This window comes from Colobus angolensis, unplaced genomic scaffold (genome assembly GCF_000951035.1).
Source record: "Colobus angolensis palliatus isolate OR3802 unplaced genomic scaffold, Cang.pa_1.0 Scaffold15, whole genome shotgun sequence".
Lineage (NCBI taxonomy): Eukaryota > Metazoa > Chordata > Mammalia > Primates > Cercopithecidae > Colobus > Colobus angolensis.
In genome coordinates, this window is record NW_012114599.1 from 17,023,125 (window position 1) to 17,036,596 (window position 13,472).

Here is a 13,472-nt window from a genome sequence, read left to right on the forward strand (position 1 = left end):
AAAAAAAAAAAATGTTTTTATAACAGCTGTCAAGGAGGCAGAACAATAGGCATTCTTAGATCCTGCTGATCCAGGATCAATTACATTATTGGTAGAATCATTTTAGAAAACAATTTGGGCTGGGCACGGTGGCTCAAGCCTGTAATCCCAGCACTTTGGGAGGCCGAGGCAGGCGAATCATGAGGTCAAGAGATCGAGGCCATCCTGGCCAACATGGTGAAACCACATCTCTACTAAAAATACAAAAAAATTAGCTGGGTGTGGCGGCGCACACCTGTAGTCCCAGCTACTCAGGAGGTTGAGGCAGGAGGATTGCTTGAACTCACGAGGCAGAGGTTGCAGTGAGCCAAGATTGCGCCATTGCACTCCAGCCTGGGTGACAGAGCAAGACTCCATCTCAAAAAAAAAGAAAGAAACAATTTGGCACTATCTTTGTGAACATTCATATATCCTCGACTCAGTACTTCCATCCTAGATATGGAGCCCAGAGAAATTCTTGAACAGATACATCAAGAACGAGATACATAAATATCCACAGTAATATTGTGTATAACAGGAAAAATCTGGAAACAATCCAAATGCCCAAAAGGAAAATGACCAGTTGTTATATAATCATCCAACAGAATGCTATACTGCAAAGTAAACTGCAGCTACATATAACAACATGAATCACAGGAATACAATAATGAGAGAAAATAAGCACATCACAGAGGACTATATGTTTATTATAAGATACCACTTTTATAAAGCTCAAAAACAAGCAAATTTAAGCAACTGACTTACAAGCATACAAAACATGAATTAAAATATTTTTAAAAAGGCAACAAAATCACAAACATGAGATTCAGAATAACAGTTGACTTTTCACCAGTGTTAGTTTTATTATTAGACTATTCCAAATGGAATATTAAATATTCTTAATATATGGAATATATGAAATATTCCACATATAATTATAATATATATGCAATATATATATGTGGACACATAATATATATGGAATGTAATTCCAAATATTCCATATATTAATTTAACAAATTTTAAAGGGCATATAAATGTATATAAATATTCCATACATTAAGAATGAAAACAGGCCAGGCACGGCAGCTAATGCATATAATCCCAGCACTTAGGGAGGCTGAGGCAGGTGGATCACGAGGTCAGGAGTTCAAGACCAGCCTGGCCAAGATGGTGAAACCCCATTCTACTAAAAATACAAAAATTGGCCAGGCGCGGTGGCTCAAGCCTGTAATCCCAGTACTTTGGGAGGCCGAGACGGGTGGATCACGAGGTCAGGAGATCGAGACCATCCTGGCTAACATGGTGAAACCCTGTCTCTACTAAAAAAATACAAAAAAAAACTAGCCGGGCGAGGTGGCGGGCGCCTGTAGTCCCAGCTACTCCGGAGGCTGAGGCAGGAGAATGGCATGAACCCGGGAGGCGGAGCTTGCAGTGAGCTGAGATCCGGCCACTGCACTCCAGCCCGGGCGGCAGAGCGAGACTCTGTCTCAAAAAAAAAAAAAAGAACAATATTTTTTTCAAATGCTCCCTTTCTTAAATTGCCTATTACTAATTTAACTGGTATCAATATTATAGCTTTATGGGGGATTCTATTTTGAACATTAATAAATCTTTTGATGACAAATGGGATATTCATTTAGTCTAAAAGTACCTTTCAAAGAAGTTGTTTCTTTTTGAAAAAGTTTTTTTTTGAAAAAGTTTATTTTTTTTGAAAAAGAAGTTTTTTTTTTTTGAGACAGAGTTTCACTCTGTCACCCAGGCTGGAGTGCAGTGGCGTGATCTCGGCTCACTGCAATCTCCACCTCCCAGGTTCAAGCAATTCTCTTGTCTCAGGCTCCCGAGTAGCTGGGATTACAAGCGCCCACCACCACACCTGGCTAATTTTTGTATTTTTAGTAGAGACGGGATTTCACTATGTTGGCCAGGCTGGTCACGAACTCCTAACCTTGGGTGCTCCACCCGCTTCGGCTTCCCAAAGTGCGGGGATTACAGGAGTAAGCCACCGTGCCTGGCCAATAAAATGTTAATTACAAAATAAAAGAATAACTTTGGAGAAGCCTAGCAAACACCACTTTAATCATGTGATCAAAGTTAACATCACCAGTAGAGGGGCAAACCCAAATCATATTCTACTTGCTAGGATGCAATGAGAATAACAAAACTTCATTTCTCTGACATCCCAGCTAAAAACGCATAATGTAGCTGGGTGCAGTGGCTCATGCCTGTAATCCCAGCACTCTGGGAGATCGAGGTGGGTGGATCAGCTGAGGTCAGGAGTTCGAGACCAGCTTGGACAACATGGTGAAACCCCATCTCTACTAAAAATCCAAAAAAATTAGCCAGGCGTGGTGGTGTGAGCCTGTAATCCCAGCTACTCAGGAGGCTGAGGCAAGAGAATCGCTTGAGCCCAGGAGGTGGAGGCTGCGGCGAGCCGAGATCGTGCCATTGCACTCCAGCCTAGGCAACAATAGCAAAACTTCATCTCGGGGTGGGGGGGGAAATGCATAAGGTGAATCCAACTATTAAAAAAAAATCAGACAAACTCAAATTGAGGGAAAGTCTAAAAATAATGGACTTGTAAATGTCAAGTGTCAAGATCATGCAAGTCAAGCAAAAATGAGGAACTATTCCAGACTGATAAAGACTAAAGAGACATGACAACTAAATATGACACATATTTTCTAGACTGGATCTTTTGCTCTAAAAGAGAGTATCTGGACAACTAGCAAAATTTGAATGGGGTCTAAGAATTAAATGATAGCAAAGTATGAATGTTAACTTTCTGATTTTGATAGCTGTATTGTGACTATTTACAAATTATTGTTGGAAATATACACCAAATTCTTCAGGAATGAAACAGTATCATGTTGGAAACTTATTCTTAAAAGTTATTTGTATTGCCCTGCCCATAAACATTTTTCACGAATTTGATATTATTTCTAATCAGAAAAAAAAGGAAAAACTATTTTGACCACAGATAAGGTTCTACAGTATTAAAAAATAATCCTATCCTTTGAAATGCAAATATCCTCAAATCTCAAAATAGTCATTCTCACGTGTCTTTAATATTTTATTAAAAATCTACTCCTAGCTAAAGTTAAACAAAGAAATTTGCTTATAAAGGAAACAGAAGAATACATATACCAACTCATAGGAGATTCGTAATGTCTAGTCCTTTAATTGGCTCTCCAAGTATTTCCTCTTGATCTTCATAAGCACTACAAAAATTCCCTATTCATTCAGAACTCTTGGAACCTCCTTGAATGAAGATTCTCCTCACATAAGAGAATCAATATGCAAAGTGTTCAAAGTAGTCAAGTCAGTCATTAACTTACCAGATTCCAAGGATAATAGCGAGCTCTTCAGCACACAGATTGGGCATCTGAAACTGTTCACAATCTGCTAACTTTATGTCATTCAGAATGGTGTCATCATTGAGCTCAAGATTCTAGTGGAATACAAAAGAAAATACTTAAACCAAAAATTAAATTTTATTCATTCACCAAAATGGCATGTAATAGATTGCTAGAAAGGATAAAGTTAACTTACCTTGTCTACCTATGGTCAACAGGTTGTTTCTTGTGAAACACATATTTGGAAACAATTTACCTTCCAGAAATGAAAGATGTGCCATTCTATACCTCAAGAATGCACAAACAATGACAATAATAGGGAATAACAGCTATCATTCATTGAGCCAAGTATGCAAAAGCCCCTCTGCAGATAGCCTTACAAACATTTTTCAAATCCATCCTCACAATAATCACAGACAATAGGCATTTCTATCCCTATTTATTGATGAAAAACAAAGAATCAGATACTTGAAGCTCATCCAAGATCACACTCAAAGTATGTGACAGCATCAGGATTCAAAACTGGATCTTTCTATTCTGCCTCTAAATTCTAATCAAAAACATCAATTTCCCAACTCTGTGTCTCAGCAATATAGCGCGATCAGTTGAGAAATTTCTCACAAATAGCTTGTTATCAATGATGGAAATGCCAAACTGACAAGTTCGTTCTAAAATTTATATGGAAATGCAAATGATCGACAATAACCAAAACAATTTTAAAAAGAATAAAATACAAAGAAGTACTTGATTTCAAGAATTACTATAAAGTCCAGACAGTATGGTACTGGCATAAAGACAGACATACAAAGTGAATGGAACAGAATACAGTCCAAAATGTTAGACCCATGCCTATGTGATGGATTGATTTTCAGTAAAAGTACCTAGGTGGTTCAGTAGATAAAGCCTTTCAATAAATGATATTAGAGAACTTTGGGAGGCCAAGGTGGGAGGAAGCTTGCAGCCAGGAGTTTGAGACCAGCCTGGGCAACACACCAAGACCCTGTCTCTCCAAAAAAAAAAGTAACTAAATGATGTCAGAACAACTGGATATCCATTTGTAAAAAAAAAAAAATGATCCTTCACATTTATCTCAATCATATACAAAAATTAAATCAAAATTAATCACAGACCTTAATACAGAAGTTAAAACTAAAAAAACTTCTAGAATAAAACATAAAAAAATATATATTTGTAACCTTGAGATGGAAAGGCACCAGTCCTTAATTAGGACACAAAAAGCATGACTTATAAGAGAAAAACTTCATAAATTGGACTTCATCAGATTAAAAACGTCTGTTCTCTGAAAACATTGTTAAGAAGACAAAAAGTCAAGCTCCGGATCCAAATATATTGACATAACACGTATCTGAAAAGGGACTTGTATCCAGAATATGAAGAACTCTTAGAACTCAATAAGAAGACAACCCAAATGAAAAATGGGCAAAAGAGGCCAAGCATGGTGGCTCACGCCTGTAATCCCAGCACTTTAGGAGGCCAAAGTGGGTGGATCACTTGAGGTCAGGAGTTCAAGACCAGCCTGGCAAACATGGTAAAACCCCGTCTCTACCAAAAATACAAAAATCAGCCAGGCATTGTGGCATGTACCTGTACTCCCAGCTACTCGGGAGGCTGAGGCAGGAGAATTGCTTGAACCCGAGAGGTGGAGGTTGCAGTAAGCTGAGATCTTGCCACTGCACTCCAGCCTAGGCAATAGAGTGAGACTCCATTTCAAAAATAAAAAGAGAAGAGAGAAAAAAAAACTTATATTCACACAAAGACTTACATACATATTTTCTAGGCAGGTTTATTAGTAATAGCTGCTAGAAATAACTTAAATGTCCACCAGCAGTTCATATTGGTATTTCAACATGGCTGAATCTTAAAACCATTAAGCCAGACACAAAAGATTACATACCGTATGATTCCATTTATTGGAAATTCTAGAAAAGACTGATCTAATCTATGACAGAAAGCAGACTAGAGAGTAACTGACTGCAAAGAACTACGGGGGCACTCTTTGGAGAAACTTTTTTTCATTATAGCGGTGGTTACATGCGTCTAATTGTTAAATCTCAACAAAGTGTAATTCAAAATAGGTATACTTTATGTAAATTATTCCTCAATAATCTTGGGTGAAATTTTTTTCTAATTAAACAAAAAAACAAGGAAGACTTTAGGAGCTAAATGAAGCTAGACAGAAGCTGGGCATGGTGGCTCATGCCTGTAATCCCAGCACTTTGAGAGGCTGAGGTGGGTGGATCACCGGATGTCAGGAGTTCGACAACAGCCTGGCCAGCATGGTGAAGCCCTATCTCTACTAAAAATACAATTCCCCGGGCATAGTGGCATGTGGCTGTAGTCCCAGCTACTTGGAGACTAAGGCAGGCTACAGAATGAGACACCATCTCAAAAAAAAATAAAATATATATTTTCACATTGTAACATTTCTTTTTTTTTTGGAGAAAGTCTCACTTAGTCACCCAGGCTGGAGTGCAGTGGTGTGACCTCGGCTCACTGCAACCTCCACCTCCCGGGTTCAAGCAATTCTCCTGCCTCAGCCTCCCAAGTAGCTGGAATTACAGGCACACACCACCACCCCTGGATAATCTTCTCTATTTTTAGTAGAGACGTGGTTTCGGCATGTTGGCCAGGTTGGTCTGGAACTCCTGACCTCAGGTGACCCTCCCACCTTGGCCTCCCAAAGTGCTGGGACTACAGGCGGGAGCCACCACACTGAGCCACATTGTAACATTTCCAATAAGGATATATTTTGTAATCACTATAAATGCTATGGTAGTGTTCTTTCCTTTTCCTGAAAAATGGTTATTAAACAGATGGTGTATATTACAACCTAATAATGTGTTTGACACAAGGAAATATGATATATAACCAACTTAACAAACAATTATCTTCCACCCATGAGAATAAAGCTATGTTTCTGCCGGGCGCGGTGGCTCAAGCCTGTAATCCCAACACCTGGGAGGCCGAGACGGGCGGATCACGAGGTCAGGAGATCGAGACCATCCTGGCTAACACGGTGAAACCCCGTCTCCACCAAAAAATACAAAAAACTAGCCGGGCGACGTGGCGGACGCCTGTAGTCCCAGCTATTCGGGAGGCTGAGGCAGGAGAATGGCGTAAACTCGGAAGGCGGAGCTTGCAGTGAGCTGAGATCCGGCCACTGCACTCCAGCCTGGGCGGCAGAGCGAGACTCCGTCTCAAAAAAAAAAAAAAAAGCTATGTTTCTATATAATCCATACCTACATCATACAACTTGTACTCTCCATCTTCAAGTAGTAATTAACAAAGACCCTAAGATTATCTGAATGTATTTTATTCGAATATAAAAAGATTAAATTGTGGCCGGTGCAGTGCCTCATGCCTATAATCCCAACAGTTTTGGGAGGCTGAGGCAAGTGGATGGCTTGAGCCTAGAAGTTCAAGACCAGCCTGGGCAACAGGGTGAAACCCCATCTCTACCAAAAATACAAAAATTAACCAGTCTCATAACCTGGTCTCTAAACAGACAAACAGGTAAAACTTTTTTTTTTATTTTTTTTTGAGATGGAGTCACACTCTGTCGCCCAGACTGGAGTGCAGTGGCACAATCTCGGCTCACTGCAAGCTCCGCCTCCCAGGTTCACGCCACTCTCCTGCCTCAGCCTCCCAAGTTGCTGGGACTACAGGCACCTGCCACCACACCCAGCTAATTTTTTGTATTTTTAGTAGAGACGGGGTTTCACTATGTTAGCCAGGATGGTCTCGATCTCCTGACCTCATGATCCGTCTGCCTCAGCCTCCCAAAGTGCTGGGATTACAGGCATGAGCCACCGTGCCCAGCCAATATTTTTAAAATAAAATAAAATAATCCTGAAAAACTTTCTGATAGTCACATGTAATATGTTAAAAATGTTAACCATATTAACCCTATAACATGTGTTATATGGTTAATCCCAGTGGGAGTTGAAGCAGGAAGATTGCTTGAGCCCAGGAGTTTGAAACAAACCTGGGCAATATAGTGAGACATCATCTCCATTTAAGAAGAAAGAAAGCAAGAAAGCAAGCAAGCAAACAAGCAAGCAAGAAAGAAAGCAAGAAAGCAAGCAAGAAAGAACAAGCAAGCAAAAAAAAATTAAATTCTGTATTAAATTATACATCATTTTCATACATTTCTCATAATACTCAACATATCCTATTTATCACCAGGAGATAATTTTCTTTTTTCTTTTTCTTTTTCTTTTTTTCAAAGGGAATTTTGCTCTTGTTGCCCAGGCTGGAGTTCAATGGTGCAATTGCACTCATTGCTCATTGCAACCTCCACTTCCCGGGTCCAAGCAATTCTCCCACCTCAACCTCCCAAGTAGCTGGGATTACAGGCATGCACCACCACAACAGGCTAATTTTGTTTTTTTGGGTATTTTTTCTTTTTTTTTTGAGACGGAATATTGCTCTGTCACCCAGGCTGGAGTGCAGTGGCATGATCTCGGCTCACTGCAAGCTCCGCCTCCTGGCTGGATTCACACCATTCTCCTGCCTCAGCCTCCTGAGTAGCTGGGACTACAGGCACCTACCACCACACCCGGTTAATTTGTTTTGTAGTTTTAGTAGAGACAGGGTTTCACCATGTTAGCCAGGATGATCTCCTGACCTCGTGCACCCGCCTTAGCCTCCCAAAGTGCTGGAATTACAGGCGTGAGCCATTGCACCTGGCCTAATTTTGCATTTTTAATAGAGACAGGGTTTCACTATTTAGGTCAGACTAGGCTCGAACTCCTGACCTCAAGTGATCCACCCACCTCAGCTTTCCGAAGTGTTGGGATTACAGGCATGAGCCACCATGTTAGGCCAATCACTGGGAGATAATTTTCTATAGGACAACTCCACATTAAAAAACAATAAACACAGCAGGGCACGGTGGCTCACACCTGTAATCCCAGCACTTTGGGAGGCCGAGATAGGCAGATCACCTGAGGCTGCAAGTTCAAGACCAGCCTGATCAACATGGAGAAACCCCATCTCTACTAAAAATACAAAATTAGCCAGGCGTGGTGATGCATGCCTGCAATCCCAGCTACTTGGGAGGCTGAGGCAGAAGAATTGCTTGAACCCGGGAGGCGAGGTTGCATTGAGCTGAGATCGCTCCACTACACTCTAGCCTGGGCAACAGAGTGAGATTCCGTCTCAAAAAACAAAAAAGAAAAAAAAGTAGCTGGGGGTTCCTGGGATCAGAAAACACATGCATAAACGCTAAAGGGCTCCATGGAAGCAGCTGGAGTGGACTATAATTAGGTAAACTGACCAAGAGTCATAATTCAAACTAAAGAAGATAATTCATTAGACATGTCAAATAAACATACTAAGGCAACCACCACCCAATAATGACAGAGAAACAAAAGCTCGATCACAAAACTACTGAAAAGGAATTCTGATAATCTGTTTATATATTTAGAAAAAGCCTAAGAGATTCCAAGAGAAGACAAACATAAGGAAACATGACAGCAGATAGAAAAATTGGTCTCCACCCAGTATGCCTTTTGAATTTCTAAAAGAGGGGTAATATATAACTAACTGCATTACTAATTCATAGTTACTGAATCCTAAAAGAAAAGGACTATTTATCTCTATATACGGGTTAGGAAAAAAGACGGTTTAAACACGGGGTCTCCCTGACCCATAAACCTTGAAAAGGCAAAAGAAAGAATAAAATGAAGTCCGCCCCCAACCCACTCAGTGTTTCTATGGTACTCACCTGTTGAAATTGTTAGACTCAGGTATTAATTGAATGTAATAACTTGCAATCCTACTTGCCTTAGTTAAATGTTCCTGAGGAGTGGGTGCTGGAGTGAATTCACAATTTGAAAGGACATCCCCTTCCCTTCTTACATCTAGAATCAGTTGTGCCACATAATTTTCCTGGAACCGTGTTCTTTTCCCCAAAGCACCTGAAAAAACAATAAAATGGTGTCTACTGAGTTACCTATCAGATCTACTGTACAGTCATGAAGAGCAATATTTTCAGAGTGCTTTAGAGTTTACAAGATATTTTCTCCATTTCACAAAAGAAAGTCCTGAGGCCCAGTCTCAGGTTTTAAATGACTTATAAAATTAGAAAGTCATTAAGCTCTGGTACCAGACTCAAACCCAGGATTTCTGCCACTAGATTTCACATACTAATTATTGCATCAAACTACCACCCTTTAAAAAAAAAAAAAAAAGTAACACATTGAGTGTTGTAGGTAGAACTATTATTATCTCTTTTTCACAGATGACAAAAACAAAAGTTCTAGAGAATACAATCACTTGTTCATGATCACAGGGCTTCTCAGCATCAGAACCAGAGCTACAGGATCTTTTGGTTCTAAATCAACAGTTTATCACACTATCTGACTTCATGTAAGACCAAAATTTTTTCATTATGTCTCTGAAATAACTTGCTGCAGAATAGCTGTTTTCCAAACCACTTTAAGGGAAGCAAAAGTTCCAACATCCACTCTCTGGACAAGGTCAGATTACAAAAATCCTTGATTACAGAGACCAGTCTAGGAAGTCTGGATTTTACCCTATTACGAGTCTGGCTCTAAGTTATACATTAACCTTTTAAATATGTTATGCTAAATATAGACACTGAAATTGTTCAACACAGCTTACTATTTCATTTTTATTTTATTTATTTATTTGTTGTTATGAGACGGAGTCTTGCTCTGTCGCCAGACTGTAGTGCACGATCTCGGCTCACTGCAACCTCTCGCTCCCTGGTTCAAGTGAATCTCCTGCCTCAGCCTCCCGAGTAGCTGGGATTACAGGCTGGTGCCACTACGTCTGGCTAATTTTTGTATTTTTAGTGAGACGGGGTTTTGCCATGTTGGCCAGGATGGTCTCAATCTCCTGACCTCATGATCTGCCTGCCTTGGCCTCCCAAAGTGCTGGGATTACAAACGTGAGCCATAGCACCCAACCACAGCTTACTTTTTATAGTAAGGGTATAGATGAGTGGAAAAAAAGAATAAACTGATTCTCGTATTTGTGAACACCACATTTGTATTTCTAAGTTCTTCAACCCTAACTTAGAAAACAAAATATGAAGAACTAGCTAGTAAATATACCAACAATTAAGTATTATGCCATCAATAGTCCCAAAAAAGCCTCCTAGGATCAAAATATTTAAAAACATAACTTCTGAAACTAACCTCACAAGATACATTACTTATATTTTCATATACAGACAACTTACACATGGCCATTGTTCCAACTGATATATGGCCATTGTTTCAAGTTACAAGCTCAATATTAAACAATTTTACCCCTATACACAATGTAACTAAAGGTAGCTACGATCTGAGACAAGCCCACAAAATCATATTTATTCAAAATATATCGGAAGGATTTTACTTATAGAACTAGCTCGATAAGAAGCAGAGAATGTGGGCTGGGTGTGGTGGCTCACGCCTGTAATCCCAGCACTTTGGGAGGCCGAGGTAGGCAGATCACTTGAGGTCAGGAGTTGAAAACCAGCCTGGTCAACATGGTGAAACCCCATCTCTACTAAAAATACAAAAAAAAAAAAAATTAGACAGGCGTGGTGGCGGGCACTGTAATCCCAGCTACTCAGGAGGCCGAGGAAGGAGAATTGCTCAAACCTGGGAGACCGAGGTTGCAGTGAGCTAAGATGGCACCACTGCACTCCAGCCTGGCCAACAGAGGGAGACTCATTCTCAAAAAATTAAAGCAAGATGGAAGGAATAGGTGGGTATTTACAAGAAAGGGCAATGCAGAGAGGCCAAACTTAGTCAGGAAAGGCCTCTATGGGCCTATCCCCCAAAGGCTCAAAAGCATGTTTCTGTACTGCCTGGCTGCTATTACTAACACCTCTAAATAGATCAGTGCTATAAATGGAAAACTCTAGAAATAAGGAAAATATATCATTTCAAATTTGTTATAAACTATAAATTTGTAAATGAAGCCTTTAAAGTCTACTTTTGTAAAGCAAATAGGATATAGAAAATCAAATACCAACATACAATACAAACTGCCAATGTATAGTTTTATCATAAAAATAAAATCAATTATCCACAAAAAATAAAAGTCTTACCTGTCAAATCAATTTGTAATTGGCTGATATCCTTAGCAATATTCAACTGATCTTTTGCTTTTCTGTACTCATAATAACATAAAAACACATATGCACATTCCAGATGGAATTGAATAGCCAAATATCGACCTGAATCATCTACAAACAGATTCTGTAGTTTCATCACTGTAAGACAAAAGATAAAACATTAAAAATTATGAGAATAAAAATATATTAATGTGTAAAATAGAGTCTATAATACATAAAGTATATAGTACATAGTCTCTGTTGTTAAATAATTTTAAACGTTAAGACGTGAGGAATACAGGAACACTAGTAGTTACCAGCCAGCATTCTCTGAGCACTTACATGCTCCAGACATGAGCTAAGGACATTATGTACACTATCTCCTTTATTCCACACAATCCTGAGAGATATGATTCATAACCCTGCTCTTTCTCAGAGGATTTGTCTTAACCATGCCAAAAAAAAAAAAAAAATTGGGGGGGGACGGGCGCAGTGGCTCACACCTGTAATCCCAGTACTTTGGGAGGTTGAAGCGGGCAGATCACGAGGCCAGTCATTCGAGACCAGCCTGACCAACATGGTGAAACCCCATCTCTACTAAAAATACAAAAATTAGCCAGCATGGTGGTGTGTGCCTGTAGTCCCAGCTACTCAGGAGGCTGAGGCAGGAGAATCGCTTGAACCCGGGAGGCAGAGATTGCAGTGAGCTGAGATTGCACCACTGCACTCCAGCCTGAGCGGCAGAGCAAGACACTGCCTCCAAAAAAAAAATGGCCAGGGGTGGCTGGCTGTCAAGATGGCCAATAAGAACAGCTCCGGTCTGCAGCTCCCAGAGATATCAAGGCAGAAGGTGGATGATTTTTACATTTCCAAGTGAAGTACCAGGCTCATCTCTCTAGGACTAGTTAGACAGTGGGTGCAGCCCATGGAAGGCAGGCTAAAGCAGGGTGAGGAGTCGCCTCACCCAGGAAGCACAAGAGTTCTGGGAACTCTTTCCCCTAGCCAAGGGAAGTCCTGAGGTACTGTACCATGAGAAACGGTGCATTCTGGCCCAGATACTAAGGTTTTCCCATGTTCGCAACCCGCAGACCAGGAGATTTCCTTGGGTGCGTGCCTACACCACCAGGGCTCTGGGTTTCAAGCACAAAACTGGGCAGCCATTTGGGCAGACACCAAGCTAGCTGCAGAAGTTTTTTTTCATACCCCAATGGCTCCTGGAATGCCAGCAAGACACAAGAGCCGTTCACTCCCCTGGAAAGGGGCCTGAAGTCAGGGAGCCAAGTGGTCTAGCTCAGCTGATCCCACCCCCACGAAGCCCAGCAAGCTAAGATCCACTGGCTTGAAATTCTCGCTGCCAGCACAGCAGTCTAGTCGACCTGGGATGCTCTAGCTTGGTGGAGGCAGAGGTGTTCGCCATTACTGAGGCTTAAGTAGGTGGTTTTCCCCACATAGTGTAAACAAAGAATCTCTGGGACACAGCTAAAGCAGTGTTTAGTGGGAAATTTATAGCACTAAATGCCCATAGGAGAGAGCGGGAAAGATCTAAAATCGACACCGTAACATCACAATTGAAAGAACTAGAGAAGCAAGAGCAAACACATTCAAAAGCTAGCAGAAGGCAAGAAATAACTAAGATCACAGCAGAACTGAAGGGGACAGAGACACGAAAAACCCTTCGAAAAAAATCAATGAATATAGGAGCTGTTTTTTTGAAAAGGTTAATAAAATAGATAGACCACTAGCCAGACTAATAAAGAAGAAAAGAGAGAAGAATCAAATAGATGCAGTAAAAAAATGATAAAGGGGATATCACCACTGATCCCACAGAAACAGAAACTACCATCAGAGAATACTATAAACACCTCTACGCAAATAAACTAGAAAATCTAGAAGAAGGCCGGGCGCGGTGGCTCAAGCCTGTAATCCCAGCACTTTGGGAGGCCGAGACGGGCAGATCACAAGGTCAGGAGATGGAGACCATCCTGGCTAACACGGTGAAACCC

General features: G+C 40.6%; 1 protein-coding gene across 2 annotated transcripts in view; it reads right to left on the reverse strand.

Moving 5' to 3' along the window:
• The window catches only part of TTC27 (tetratricopeptide repeat domain 27), a 195,695-nt gene that overhangs the window by 137,285 nt on the left and 44,938 nt on the right, over nt 1-13,472 (reverse strand). For both annotated transcript variants that reach the window (XM_011935991.1, XM_011935992.1), the window contains exons 6-8: nt 11,464-11,628; nt 9,183-9,316; nt 3,357-3,469 (exon numbers count right to left, since the gene is read on the reverse strand). In XM_011935991.1, coding sequence (XP_011791381.1) covers nt 3,357-3,469; nt 9,183-9,316; nt 11,464-11,628 — 412 coding nt within the window. The remainder of the gene's footprint in view (nt 1-3,356; nt 3,470-9,182; nt 9,317-11,463; nt 11,629-13,472) is intronic.